The sequence below is a fragment of the Ranitomeya imitator genome, chromosome 3 (genome assembly GCF_032444005.1).
Source record: "Ranitomeya imitator isolate aRanImi1 chromosome 3, aRanImi1.pri, whole genome shotgun sequence".
NCBI classification, from domain to species: Eukaryota; Metazoa; Chordata; class Amphibia; order Anura; family Dendrobatidae; genus Ranitomeya; species Ranitomeya imitator.
The window spans coordinates 835,252,507-835,265,644 of record NC_091284.1 but is presented as its reverse complement, the minus strand read 5'-3'; the positions used below and the strand labels follow the sequence as shown (position 1 = coordinate 835,265,644).

Below are 13,138 nucleotides of genomic sequence, written 5' to 3'. Positions count from 1 at the left end.
CGGTGCTCTTATATAGACGGCCTCCATGGGGGGTGCGACACCCATCACTGCTGTCACTCATCTTATTCCTGGGGTCGTCCGGTGCTCTTATATAGACGGCCTCCATGGGGGGTGCGACACCCATCACTGCTGTCACTCATCTTATTCCTGGGGTCGTCCGGTGCTCTTATACAGACGGCCTCCATGGGGGAGCGACACCCATCACTGCTGTCACTCATCTTATTCCTGGGGTCGTCCGGTGCTCTTATATAGACGGCCTCCATGGGGGGTGCGACACCCATCACTGCTGTCACTCATCTTATTCCTGGGGTCGTCCGGTGCTCTTATACAGACGGCCTCCATGGGGGAGCGACACCCATCACTGCTGTCACTCATCTTATTCCTGGGGTCGTCCGCTGCTCTTATATAGACGGCCTCCATGGAGGGTGTGACACCCATCACCGCTGTCACTCATCTTATTCCTGGGGTCGTCCGGTGCTCTTATATAGACGGCCTCCATGGGGGGTGCGACACCCATCACTGCTGTCACTCATCTTATTCCTGGGGTCGTCCGGTGCTCTTATATAGACGGCCTCCATGGGGGGTGCGACACCCATCACCGCTGTCACTCATCTTATTCCTGGGGTCGTCCGGTGCTCTTATACAGACGGCCTCCATGGGGGGTGCGACACTCATCACTGCTGTCACTCATCTTATTCCTGGGGTCGTCCGGTGCTCTTATATATACGGCCTCCATGGAGGGTGCGACACCCATCACCGCTGTCACTCATCTTATTCCTGGGGTCGTCCGGTGCTCTTATATAGACGGCCTCCATGGGGGGTGCGACACCCATCACTGCTGTCACTCATCTTATTCCTGGGGTCGTCCGGTGCTCTTATACAGACGGCCTCCATGGGGGGTGCGACACTCATCACTGCTGTCACTCATCTTATTCCTGGGGTCGTCCGCTGCTCTTATATAGACGGCCTCCATGGGGGGTGCGACACCCATCACCGCTGTCACTCATCTTATTCCTGGGGTCGTCCGGTGCTCTTATATAGACGGCCTCCATGGGGGGTGCGACACCCATCACTGCTGTCACTCATCTTATTCCTGGGGTCGTCCGGTGCTCTTATACAGACGGCCTCCATGGGGGGTGCGACACCCATCACTGCTGTCACTCATCTTATTCCTGGGGTCGTCCGGTGCTCTTATATAGACGGCCTCCATGGAGGGTGTGACACCCATCACCGCTGTCACTCATCTTATTCCTGGGGTCGTCCGGTGCTCTTATATAGACGGCCTCCATGGGGGGTGCGACACCCATCACTGCTGTCACTCATCTTATTCCTGGGGTCGTCCGGTGCTCTTATATAGACGGCCTCCATGGGGGGTGCGACACCCATCACTGCTGTCACTCATCTTATTCCTGGGGTCGTCCGGTGCTCTTATATAGACGGCCTCCATGGGGGGTGCGACACCCATCACTGCTGTCACTCATCTTATTCCTGGGGTCGTCCGGTGCTCTTATACAGACGGCCTCCATGGGGGAGCGACACCCATCACTGCTGTCACTCATCTTATTCCTGGGGTCGTCCGGTGCTCTTATATAGACGGCCTCCATGGGGGGTGCGACACCCATCACTGCTGTCACTCATCTTATTCCTGGGGTCGTCCGGTGCTCTTATACAGACGGCCTCCATGGGGGAGCGACACCCATCACTGCTGTCACTCATCTTATTCCTGGGGTCGTCCGCTGCTCTTATATAGACGGCCTCCATGGAGGGTGTGACACCCATCACCGCTGTCACTCATCTTATTCCTGGGGTCGTCCGGTGCTCTTATATAGACGGCCTCCATGGGGGGTGCGACACCCATCACTGCTGTCACTCATCTTATTCCTGGGGTCGTCCGGTGCTCTTATATAGACGGCCTCCATGGGGGGTGCGACACTCATCACTGCTGTCACTCATCTTATTCCTGGGGTCGTCCGGTGCTCTTATATAGACGGCCTCCATGGAGGGTGCGACACCCATCACCGCTGTCACTCATCTTATTCCTGGGGTCGTCCGGTGCTCTTATATAGACGGCCTCCATGGGAGGTGCGACACCCATCACTGCTGTCACTCATCTTATTCCTGGGGTCGTCCGATGTTCTTATATAGACGGCCTCCATGGGGGGTGCGACACCCATCACTGCTGTCACTCATCTTATTCCTGGGGTCGTCCGGTGCTCTTATATAGACGGCCTCCATGGGGGGTTCGACACCCATCACCGCTGTCACTCATCTTATTCCTGGGGTCGTCCGCTGCTCTTATATAGACGGCCTCCATGGGGGGTGCGACACCCATCACTGCTGTCACTCATCTTATTCCTGGGGTCGTCCGCTGCTCTTATATAGACGGCCTCCATGGGGGGTGCGACACCCATCACCGCTGTCACTCATCTTATTCCTGGGGTCGTCCGCTGCTCTTATATAGACGGCCTCCATGGGGGGTGCGACACCCATCACCGCTGTCACTCATCTTATTCCTGGGGTCGTCCGGTGCTCTTATATAGACGGCCTCCATGGAGGGTGTGATACCCATCACCGCTGTCACTCATCTTATTCCTGGGGTCGTCCGGTGCTCTTATATAGACGGCCTCCATGGAGGGTGTGATACCCATCACCGCTGTCACTCATCTTATTCCTGGGGTCGTCCGCTGCTCTTATATAGACGGCCTCCATGGGGGGTGCGACACCCATCACCGCTGTCACTCATCTTATTCCTGGGGTCGTCCGCTGCTCTTATATAGACGGCCTCCATGGGGGGTGCGACACCCATCACTGCTGTCACTCATCTTATTCCCGGGGTCGTCCGGTGCTCTTATATAGACAGCCTCCATGGGGGGTGCGACACCCATCACCGCTGTCACTCATCTTATTCCTGGGGTCGTCCGGTGCTCTTATATAGATGGCCTCCATGGGGGGTGCGACACCCATCACCGCTGTCACTCATCTTATTCCTGGGGTCGTCCGGTGCTCTTATATAGACGGCCTACATGGGGGGTGCGACACCCATCACCGCTGTCAGTCATCTTATTCCTGGGGGCGTCCGGTGCTCTTATATAGACGGCCTCCATGGGGGGTGCGACACCCATCACTGCTGTCACTCATCTTATTCCTGGGGTCGTCCGGTGCTCTTATATAGACGGCCTCCATGGGGGTTGCGACACCCATCACCGCTGTCACTCATCTTATTCCTGGGGTCGTCCGGTGCTCTTATATAGACGGCCTCCATGGGGGGTGCGACACGCATCACTGCTGTCAGTCATCTTATTCCTGGGGTCTGCAGTACCTGCCTCGGCCTCTATACAGCGGGGGGCGCTCTGCATGTGATCGCTCCTCGCAATCTGACACTGATTACCCCCCAGATAGGCCAGGACTACAAATACCGCAGCCCTCTAATCTGCTCAATGTGACCAGGAGCCAGGAAACGGCGACCCAGAAAGGAATATTCACACTGTGCGGTATCCAGCACTGCGGGGAACACAAAATGCCCTATGGCAAGAGCCCTGACCACAGGCGGAAAAACACACTATGCGCTGCTGACGGAGTAATGCTGGCACTAATAGTTCTACAATGACTGGAACACATCAAAGCAGCCACAGGGGGCGGTATTACTTCCGGTCGGTTCCTTCGGCATTTCCGGTCAGGTGACTGAAGCCTTCCGGTCAGGTGTTACGATGCTTCCTGTTGGCTAGCCTGTTGTGTTCGGTTGCCATGGTGAGCTGTCGCTAGGTTACAGGACGTGTCTGTGAGTAGAACGGAGGCAGAAAGCGGCTGTGCTCGGTGCTGGAGTTATTGGGCAGTCACTACTGAGCTCCTGGATTATAGGCTGTGCGCCTGGATTATAGGCTGTGCGCCTGGATTATAGGCTGTGCGCCTGGATTATAGGCTGTGCGCCTGGATTATAGGCTGTGCGCCTGGATTATAGGCTGTGCGCCTGGATTATAGGCTGTGCGCCTGGATTATAGGCTGTGTGCCTGGATTATAGGCTGTGCGCCTGGATTATAGGCTGGATTATAGGCTGTGCGCCTGGATTATAGGCTGTGCGCCTGGATTATAGGCTGTGCGCCTGGATTATAGGATGGATTATAGGCTGTGCGCCTGGATTATAGGCTGTGCGCCTGGATTATAGGCTGTGCGCCTGGATTATAGGCTGTGCGCCTGGATTATAGGCTGGATTATAGGCTGTGCGCCTGGATTATAGGCTGTGCGACTGGATTATAGGCTGTGCGTCTGGATTATAGGCTGTGCGCCTGGATTATAGGCTGTGCGCCTGGATTATAGGCTGTGCGCCTGGATTGTAGGCTGGATTATAGGATGTGCGCCTGGATTACAGGCTGTGTGCCTGGATTGTAGGCTGGATTATAGGCTGTGCGCCTGGATTATAGGCTGTGCGCCTGGATTGTAGGCTGGATTATAGGATGTGCGCCTGGATTATAGGCTGTGCGCCTGGATTGTAGGCTGGATTATAGGCTGTGCGCCTGGATTGTAGGCTGGATTATAGTCTGTGCGCCTGGATTGTAGGCTGGATTATAGGCTGTGCGCCTGGATTGTAGGCTGGATTATAGGCTGTGCGCCTGGATTGTAGGCTGGATTATAGGCTGTGCACCTGGATTGTAGGCTGGATAATAGGCTGTGCGCCTGAATTATAGGCTGGATTATAGACTGAATTATAGGCTGCGTGCCTGGATTATAGGCTGGATTATAGGCTGGGTTATAGACTGGATTATAGGCTTTGCGGCTGGATTATAGGCTGGATTATAGACTGATTATAGGCTGTGTGGCTGGATTATAGACTGTGATTATAGGCTGCGCGCCTGGATTATAGGCTGGATTATAGACTGTGATTATAGGCTGCGCGCCTGGATTATAGGCTGGATTATAGACTGTGATTATAAACTGCGCGCCTGGATTTTAGGCTGGGTTATAGACTGTGATTATAGGCTGTGCGCCTGGATTATAGGTTGGGTTATAGACTGTGATTATAGGCTGCGTGCCTGGATTATAGGCTGCGCGCCTGGATTATAGGCTGGGTTATAGACTGTGATTATAGGCTGTGCACCTGGATTATAGGCTGGATTATAGACTGTGATTATAGGCTGCGTGCCTGGATTATAGGCTGCGCGCCTGGATTATAGGCTGGGTTATAGACTGTGAATATAAGCTGTGCGCCTGGATTATAGGCTGGGTTATAGACTGTGATTATAGGCTGTGCGCCTGGATTATAGGTTGGGTTATAGACTGTGATTATAGGCTGTGCGCCTGGATTATAGGCTGGATTATAGACTGTGATTATAGGCTGCGCGCCTGGATTATAGGTTGGGTTATAGACTGTGATTATAGGCTGTGCGCCTGGATTATAGGCTGGGTTATAGACTGTGATTATAGGCTGTGCGCCTGGATTATAGGTTGGGTTATAGACTGTGATTATAGGCTGTGCGCCTGGATTATAGGTTGGGTTATAGACTGTGATTATAGGCTGTGCGCCTGGATTATAGGTTGGGTTATAGACTGTGATTATAGGCTGTGCGCCTGGATTATAGGTTGGGTTATAGACTGTGATTATAGGCTGTGCGCCTGGATTATAGGTTGGGTTATAGACTGTGATTATAGGCTGTGCGCCTGGATTATAGGTTGGGTTATAGACTGTGATTATAGGCTGTGCGCCTGGATTATAGGCTGGATTATAGACTGTGATTATAGGCTGTGTGCCTAGATTATAGGTTGCGCGCCTGGATTATAGGCTGCGCGCCTGGATTATAGGCTGGGTTATAGACTGTGATTTTAGGCTGTGCTGGGCGTCACCATCCGTCAGTTCCGCTTCCCTCCTCCAGGTCTCTAGCTGCTCAAAGCTTTCGGCTCCGGTGCTGGCTTGTTCCCCTCTTCATAGATGACGGCGTCAGATGAAGCTTGTGGCTACAGGAGCTTCGGCCATTTTGCTGTTTCTTTCCTTTTCTAGCCGTTCTTGACATATAAACACTTTTGTCTTTAGCATACTGTTTGTTGCCTTGGAGACCGACCACCACTGCTGTGAACACTGCGCTGGAGCTGGATTAGGATGCTCCACTGCTCCTGGCAGCTTCATGTTAGCGCTAACCATATTGATAGAAAAGAGCTCTGCGCAGGCTCTGCTGTCCAGCCGCGGTGGTCGGTCTCCAAGGCTACAAAGTTGTAAACCAAAAAGTATTTTTGAGGAGATAAAAAGCCAGGATTTTTCTAGTGGAATCCACGTCGGGAAATGTTCTTTACGTTTTGGGGAATTGTTCACGGCCTGATAATGCGCACAGGTCACAGGTCAGCACAGGACAGTAGCCGCATGGTGCTGCCCTCTGCAGGCAGCTGCCGGTAACACGTGAAGTCACATTCACACTGTATAGTTGGGGGTTTCTGGGGTCCTCTCAGATATCAGGTCTATACAGGGATGGGGAAAATTCGGGGGACCCCAGATATTTGGGTGGATACCTGTGGTGCTGACTTGTTTCCTGCGTCTCATGTGCAGGTCTCACAATGAGTAAACGCATCGACAATGACTGCGATTCGGGGCCCCCCGTAGACCTGGCGTTCAAGTGCATCACCTCCATGGAAGGTAATGGCCGATCTCTGAACACTTCAGTAATATAATACTGTGTAAGTAATAACCAGGAATGTTCAGGGTGAACCATGAGAGCCACATGCCCGACAATGACCTCTGCGGAGGAAAGGGGTGTACGCTGCAGAGCCAGCTAAGGGGGTCTGCCCATCATGTCATCACTTCCCCCAGTTCTGATCATCTCATCTACCTAAACCTCCAGGAGCTTTCTGGCAACTTTCATCCTATCACCAAAGATCCGCCAACATCTCCAGGAGATCTCCCCATTAATGTCAAGGGTGTGTCCACCACTCAGACTCCATCACTGTGACCCCCCGTATTATGTACTCGCCTCCGGGGTCTGCACTGCCCAGCGGTGCCAGCACTGACTCTGTTATTCCACGAATGTCGGGGGAGCCGATGCCGACACTGCTGATGGCACCGATGACGGAGGCGAGTGTAGCTGCTACTATAAGGGGAAACACACTGATTGTGAAGAGGTGGTCTGAACTTCTAAAGGGGCTCTGTACAAGAGACACGTATAACAGATCCACTGGATCAATTCTGCAACCTGCATATAACTCCAGAATGGGGTCTTGTGATCCCGCAGACATCTGACCACCGGTGACTAGTCAGGTGGGGGTCCGTGTGATGGCTCTCCCCATCCCTCTGATCACCGGTGACTAGTCAGGTGGGGGTCCGTGTGTCGGCTCTCCCATCCCTCTGATCACAGGTGACTTATCAGGTGGGGGTCCATGTGCCGGCTCTCCCCATCCCTCCAATCACCAGTGACTAGTCAGGTGGGGGTCCGTGTGCCGCCTCTCCCCATCCCTCCAATCACCAGTGACTAGTCAGGTGGGGTCCGTGTGCCGGCTCTCCCCATCCCTCTGATCACAGGTGACTTATCAGGTGGGGGTCCGTGTGCCGGCTCTCCCATCCCTCTGATCACAGGTGACTTATCAAGTGGGGGTCCGTGTGCCAGCTCTTCCCATCCCTCCGATCACCAGTGACTAGTCAGGTGGGGTCTGTGTGCCGGCTCTCCCCATCCCTCTGATCACAGGTAACTAGTCAGGTGGGGGTCATTGTGTCGGCTCTCCCCATCCCTCTGATTACCGGTGACTAGTCAGGTGGGGTTCCGTGTGACGGCTCTCCCCATCCCTCTGATCACCGGGGACTATTCAGGTGGGGGTCCATGTGCCGGCTCTCCCCATCCCTCTGATCACAGGTGACTAGTCAGGTGGGGGTCCGTGTGCTGGCTCTCCCCATCCCTCTTATCACCAGTGACTAGTCAGGTGGGGGTCCGTGTGTCGGCTCTCCCCATCCCTCTGATCACAGGTGACTAGTCAGGTGGGGGTCCGTGTGTCGGCTCTCCCCATCCCTCTTATCACCAGTGACTAGTCAGGTGGGGGTCCGTGTGTCGGCTCTCCCCATCCCTCTGATCACCGGTGACTAATCAGGTGGGGGTCCGTGTGCCGGCTCTCCCCATCCCTCTTATCACCAGTGACTAGTCAGGTGGGGGTCCGTGTGTCGGCTCTCCCCATCCCTCTGATCACCGGTGACTAGTCAGGTGGGGGTCCGTGTGCCGGCTCTCCCCATCCCTCTGATCACCGGTGACTATTCAGGTGGGGGTCCGTGTGCCGGCTCTCCCCATCCCTCTTATCACCAGTGACTAGTCAGGTGGGGGTCCGTGTGCCGGCTCTCCCCATCCCTCTGATCACCGGTGACTAGTCAGGTGGGGGTCCGTGTGTCGGCTCTCCCCATCCCTCTGATCACAGGTGACTAGTCAGGTGGGGGTCCGTGTGCCGGCTCTCCCCATCCCTCCGATCACCAGTGACTAGTCAGGTGGGGGTCCATGTGCCGGCTATTTTTAAATCTTAAAATACTTCTCCACCCCCCGCAGATGTTTTACAGGAGGACCCCCGTGAGGGACCAAAACCCATAAAACGCTGTGAAAACGGGAAGCTGATGAGTCGGGCGCTGCGGCTGAACAATAACACCCTGACGGACCTTCACGGCTTTGGAGAAATCGCTGAGAAACTGCTGAGCGACCCGTCCCAACTGTGCTGGATAGACCTGTCCTTCAATGACCTTCCCAGCATTGACCCCGTAAGTCGCAGCGTACAGAGCATGTTACTGCCAGCAGCACAGAGTATTACAGTAATGTGTGACTGTGCCCTGGAAGGTCCTGACCTCGTACCGGCGTCTGTCGGTGCTCAACCTGCACGGAAACAGCATCAGTGACCTGAGCGAGGTGGACAAGCTGGCCGCTCTGCCCGACCTGAGGAGCCTCAGCCTGCACGGAAACCCCATCGAAACCGAGAGAGGCTACAGGTGAGACCGCCGGCAAATAAGGGGCCGCAGAGGCGCAAACCCAAGTGGTCAACGCGCTCACATGACGCCGTGATTGTGCCGCGATCCAACCAGAGATCGGCTGCAATGCAAAGTTCATTGAGATTGTTTTACTTTTTGTAAGAATGGCGTCTCCAGAGCGATGGAGGCTCCGGCGGTAGATCCCCCATGTGATATTAGGGTGAGAAATGGTGCAGGCCGGATCACCACCACCCATAACAGGGCGAGGATGACAGTCCATAACCACCGCTCTGTGCCCCTCACAGGTCCTACATCCTGTGTCTTCTGCCCAATCTCAAGACCCTCGACTTCAGCGCAGTCACCAAGCAAGATCGGGTCACAGCTGACGTGTGGAGACGAATGACCCCGAGGCCCAGACGTGGGAAAAGATCCAAGAAGCAGTGACGGACCTGAAGCCATCGGGACAGATATGTGATAGGCGGGGCTGCAATAAATGCCCTCAGAGCAGAACTCGCCCCGCAGCAATAAATGCCCTCAGAGCAGAACTCACCCTGAGGCAATAAATGCCCTCAGAGCAGAACTCGCCCCGCAGTAATAAATGCCCTCAGAGCAGAACTCGCCCTGCAGCAATACATGCCCTCAGAGCAGAACTCACCCTGGGGCAATAAATGCCCTCAGAGCAGAACTCACCCCACAGCAATAAATGCCCTCAGAGCAGAACTCATCCCGCAGCAATACATGCCCTCAGAGCAGAACTCGTCCCGCAGCAATAAATGCCCTCAGAGCAGAATTTGCCCCACAGCAATAAATGCCCTCAGAGCAGAAATTGTCCGGCAGCAATAAATGCCCTCAGAGCAGAATTTGCCCCACAGCAATAAATGCCCTCAGAGCAGAACTCGCCCCCAGCAATAAATGCCCTCAGAGCAGAACTAGTCACGCAGCAATAAATGCCCCCAGAGCAGAACTCGTCCCGCAGCAATAAATGCCCTCAGAGCAGAACTCGCCCCGCAGCAATAAATGCCCTCAGAGCAGAACTCGCCCCGCAGCATTAAATGCCCTCAGAGCAGAAATCGCCACGCAGCAGTAAATGCCCTCAGAGCAGAACTCGTCCCGCAGCAATAAATGCCCTCAGAGCAGAACTCACCCTGGGGCAATAAATGCCCTCAGAGCAGAACTCGTCCCGCAGCAATAAATGCCCTCAGAGCAGAACTCACCCCGGGGCAATAAATGCCCTCAGAGCAGAACTCACCCTGGGGCAATAAATGCCCTCAGAGCAGAACTCGCCCCGCAGCAATAAATGCCCTCAGAGCAGAACTCGCACCGCAGCAATAAATGCCCTCAGAGCAGAACTCGTCCCGCAGCAATAAATGCCCTCAGAGCAGAACTCACCCTGGGGCAATAAAGGCCCTCAGAGCAGAACTCGCCCCGCAGCAATAAATGCCCTCAGAGCAGAACTCACTCAGCAGCAATAAATGCCCTCAGAGCAGAACTCACTCAGCAGCAATAAATGCCCTCAGAGCAGAACTCACCCCGCAGCAGTAAATGCCCTCAGAGCAGAACTCGCCACGCAGCTCTGCCCTCAGTCTGCAGATGTGTGGATGCTTCTATTCGCAGGCCGCCAGCAGAGATCTTAAAAATGGCTGAAACCCTGTGCCCCAGAGTCATACTTGTGAGACAGAATTTTGGCATAATACTGTTGAAATACCTCAATTATTTTGTGCAATTTGTGGTCCTAGACCGCCGCTCTACGATTTCAGAAGTGGGCAGATTTTATTGTGAAAAGGGTGCAGCCGACAAACTCACAATGTACACTAAATAAAAGTGCCGTAGTCCGGGCGCTGGCGGGCGCACCATTCCTTAATAAAGCCGCCACATGTCGCTGCAGCCGGCGCTTTCTTTATGAATCCGGTCTATTTGGCAGGTCCTTTGTACAGGGAGGCAGGTGTTCCTGATAGATGGGTCTCACCGATGTCCCCGCTCCCCTGCCCAGCACATCTCCCATAGAAGTGATCGGTGAGAGCGATGGCTGCTACCGGTGGTTGGGGGGCGCAGTGCGGGTCGCACAGATGGGACCCCCTTCTATCAGACATACTGAGACCCTACAGGTGCCTGATAGGGTTCGGCCCATCAGCTTCAGGTTTCATTCTCGGCAAATACTTTTTTTTTTCTTGTTCTCATCTTTGAGACGACAGATGAGAAATAAAGAGCAGTAGGGATTAAACTGCAGGACGGGGGGCTCTGCTAATATTTAATACTGCAAAAGAACCGGCCACCCCCCCCCATGTAGCTGCCACCAGCGCCTCCTGCCTTTACAGGGCAGATATGACCGTCCGCTGTAGATCATAGTCAGGCAGCAGCCACAGGGTTAATAGAGACCGTTGTACGATGCAGGAAGAGGTTCTGAGGCCTTATTTCATCAGACGCTCCGAATAAGGAGGGTGAGGGGCGTGAGAGACGGAGAGCCGCCAGAGAGGAGGCAGAAAGTCGGCAGAGAGGAGGTAGAGTCACCAGAGAAGAGGCAGAGAGGAGGTAGAGTCACCAGAGAGGAGGCAGAAAGTCGCCAGAGAGGAGGTAGAGTCACCAGAGAGGAGGCAGAGAGGAGGTAGAGCCGCCAGAGAGGAGGCAGAGATTCGCCAGAGGGGAAGCAGAGAGTCGCCAGAGAGGAGGCAGAGAGTCGCCAGAGAGGAGGCAGAGCCGCCAGAGAGGAAGCAGAGAGGAGGCAGAGAATCGCCAGAGAGGAGGCAGAGAATCGGCAGAGAGGAGGCAGAGAGTCGCCAGAGAGGAGGCAGAGCCGCCAGAGAGGAAGCAGAGAGTTGCCAGAGAGGAGGCAGAGAGTCGCCAGAGAGGAGGCAGAGAACTGACAGAGAGGAAGCAGAGAGGAGGCAGAGAGCCGCCAGAGAGGAGGCAGAGCCGCCAGAGAGGAGGCAGAGAGCCGCCAGAGAGGAGGCAGAGAGCCGCCAGAGGAGGCAGAGAGTCGCCCGAGAGGAAGCAGAGAGGAGGCAGAGAGCTGCCAGAGAGGAGGCAGAGTAACCAGAGAGGAGGCAGAGAGCTGCCACAGAGGAGGCAGAGAGCTGCTAGAGAGCATTCAGAGCCCGTCACACCCTCCCGTCCTCCATCATGATCGTCATCCACGACAGAGCGAGACGGCTTCGTATCATCAGTTGTGGTTTCAGGAGCTCGATCTTGTCACCCCAGCCCAATGCGCAGAGACCTCTCCTATAATAACCCGTCGCTCACTGTATCCCCTCCTCTTGTGTCACATTCATCCCCTCTTATCGCATCCCCTCCCCTCGTATAGCGTCCCTTTGTATCACATCCAGCAGCCAATACATCATATCTCCATCACAGGGAACACAGATTTATTATTCTACAGGATGACAGCTTAGGGGACCTCGGCCTCGGCTGAAAGAATTCAGATCTGCTCCATTGACCATCACTGCACCGTGGATACGTTTGGGATAGGATTTGTACACACCAGTCACCTGAGCTCCATGGACAGGATTGGAGTAGTGAAGATTGGGCACTGCCGGTCGCCTGACTCCATGGAGATGTTGGGAGAAGCCAGGTTGTGACCCTCCAGTTACCTGGCCTTGTACCTCAATGGACTGTCACCTTCTTAAGCTTGTCGTTACCTCCTTTCTGTGTGTGTGTGCCACAGGTGGGGTAGTCGGCCCTGGAAGCTCTGAAGTCTTATCCCAGCGAGTCAGCAGAAGGGCGAGACTCTGTAATGTGCACCATCTTGGGTATTTGCTGGGACTGTTCTATGTGTTATTGGCTGTTTTGTGGTTCAATAAAGTGTTGCCGCAGTGTGTTACCCACACCCTGTGTTGTCCAAGTAGTATTCTGCCCACGGTGAAAGGAGAGCGGGATGATCCCTGGTTATTGCGGTCTTTCTAAAGACTGCCAGGCTTGGGCTAGTCCCATCCTCTGAACATCTCCATGGGGGCAGTTGACCGGATGGTCCGAACCTGGCTTATCCGAACATCTCCATGGGTTCAGTGATGGGCAGTGGATCAGATCTGTATTCCTCCAGTTGGAGCCATGGTGCCTCGGCTGCTGTCCTGTAGAGTCTCACTGGAAACAGAGGTAGATGCCCCTTTAATATTCCACAGCACATCCTCCACAGAATTATGGGAAGGCGAGAGGAGGTAATCCCTCATTGTGCGAGTGTTAAATTAATCTGCAGGATGGGTAATCAGCAGGCATTCAAATTAACCCCTTCACGACATA

General features: G+C 54.5%; 1 protein-coding gene across 2 annotated transcripts; it reads left to right on the top strand.

Moving 5' to 3' along the window:
* Window positions 1-3,681: 3,681 nt before the first annotated feature.
* LRRC51 (leucine rich repeat containing 51) lies at window positions 3,682-10,792 on the top strand. 2 transcript variants are annotated; one of them, XM_069759515.1, is made up of 5 exons: window positions 3,682-3,747; window positions 6,530-6,616; window positions 8,499-8,704; window positions 8,781-8,929; window positions 9,214-10,792. In XM_069759515.1, the coding sequence occupies exons 2-5, from the start codon at window positions 6,538-6,540 to the stop codon at window positions 9,350-9,352; spliced, it is 573 nt and encodes a 190-aa protein (XP_069615616.1). In that variant the 5' UTR covers window positions 3,682-3,747; window positions 6,530-6,537; the 3' UTR covers window positions 9,353-10,792. The 2 variants fall into 2 exon arrangements, with proteins under 2 accessions (XP_069615616.1, XP_069615617.1); XM_069759516.1 differs by having other exon boundaries at window positions 3,738-3,778.
* The last annotated feature ends 2,346 nt before the right edge of the window (window positions 10,793-13,138 follow it).

Excerpts from the sequence above, each read along its gene's own strand:
- LRRC51 (XM_069759515.1), top strand. The coding sequence starts at position 6,538 with ATGAGTAAACGCATCGACAATGACTGCGATTCGGGGCCCCCCGTAGAC. Across the intron at positions 8,705-8,780 it reads ACCTTCCCAGCATTGACCCC|GTCCTGACCTCGTACCGGCG; the intron begins GTAAGTCGCAGC and ends GTGCCCTGGAAG. Across the intron at positions 8,930-9,213 it reads GAAACCGAGAGAGGCTACAG|GTCCTACATCCTGTGTCTTC; the intron begins GTGAGACCGCCG and ends TGCCCCTCACAG.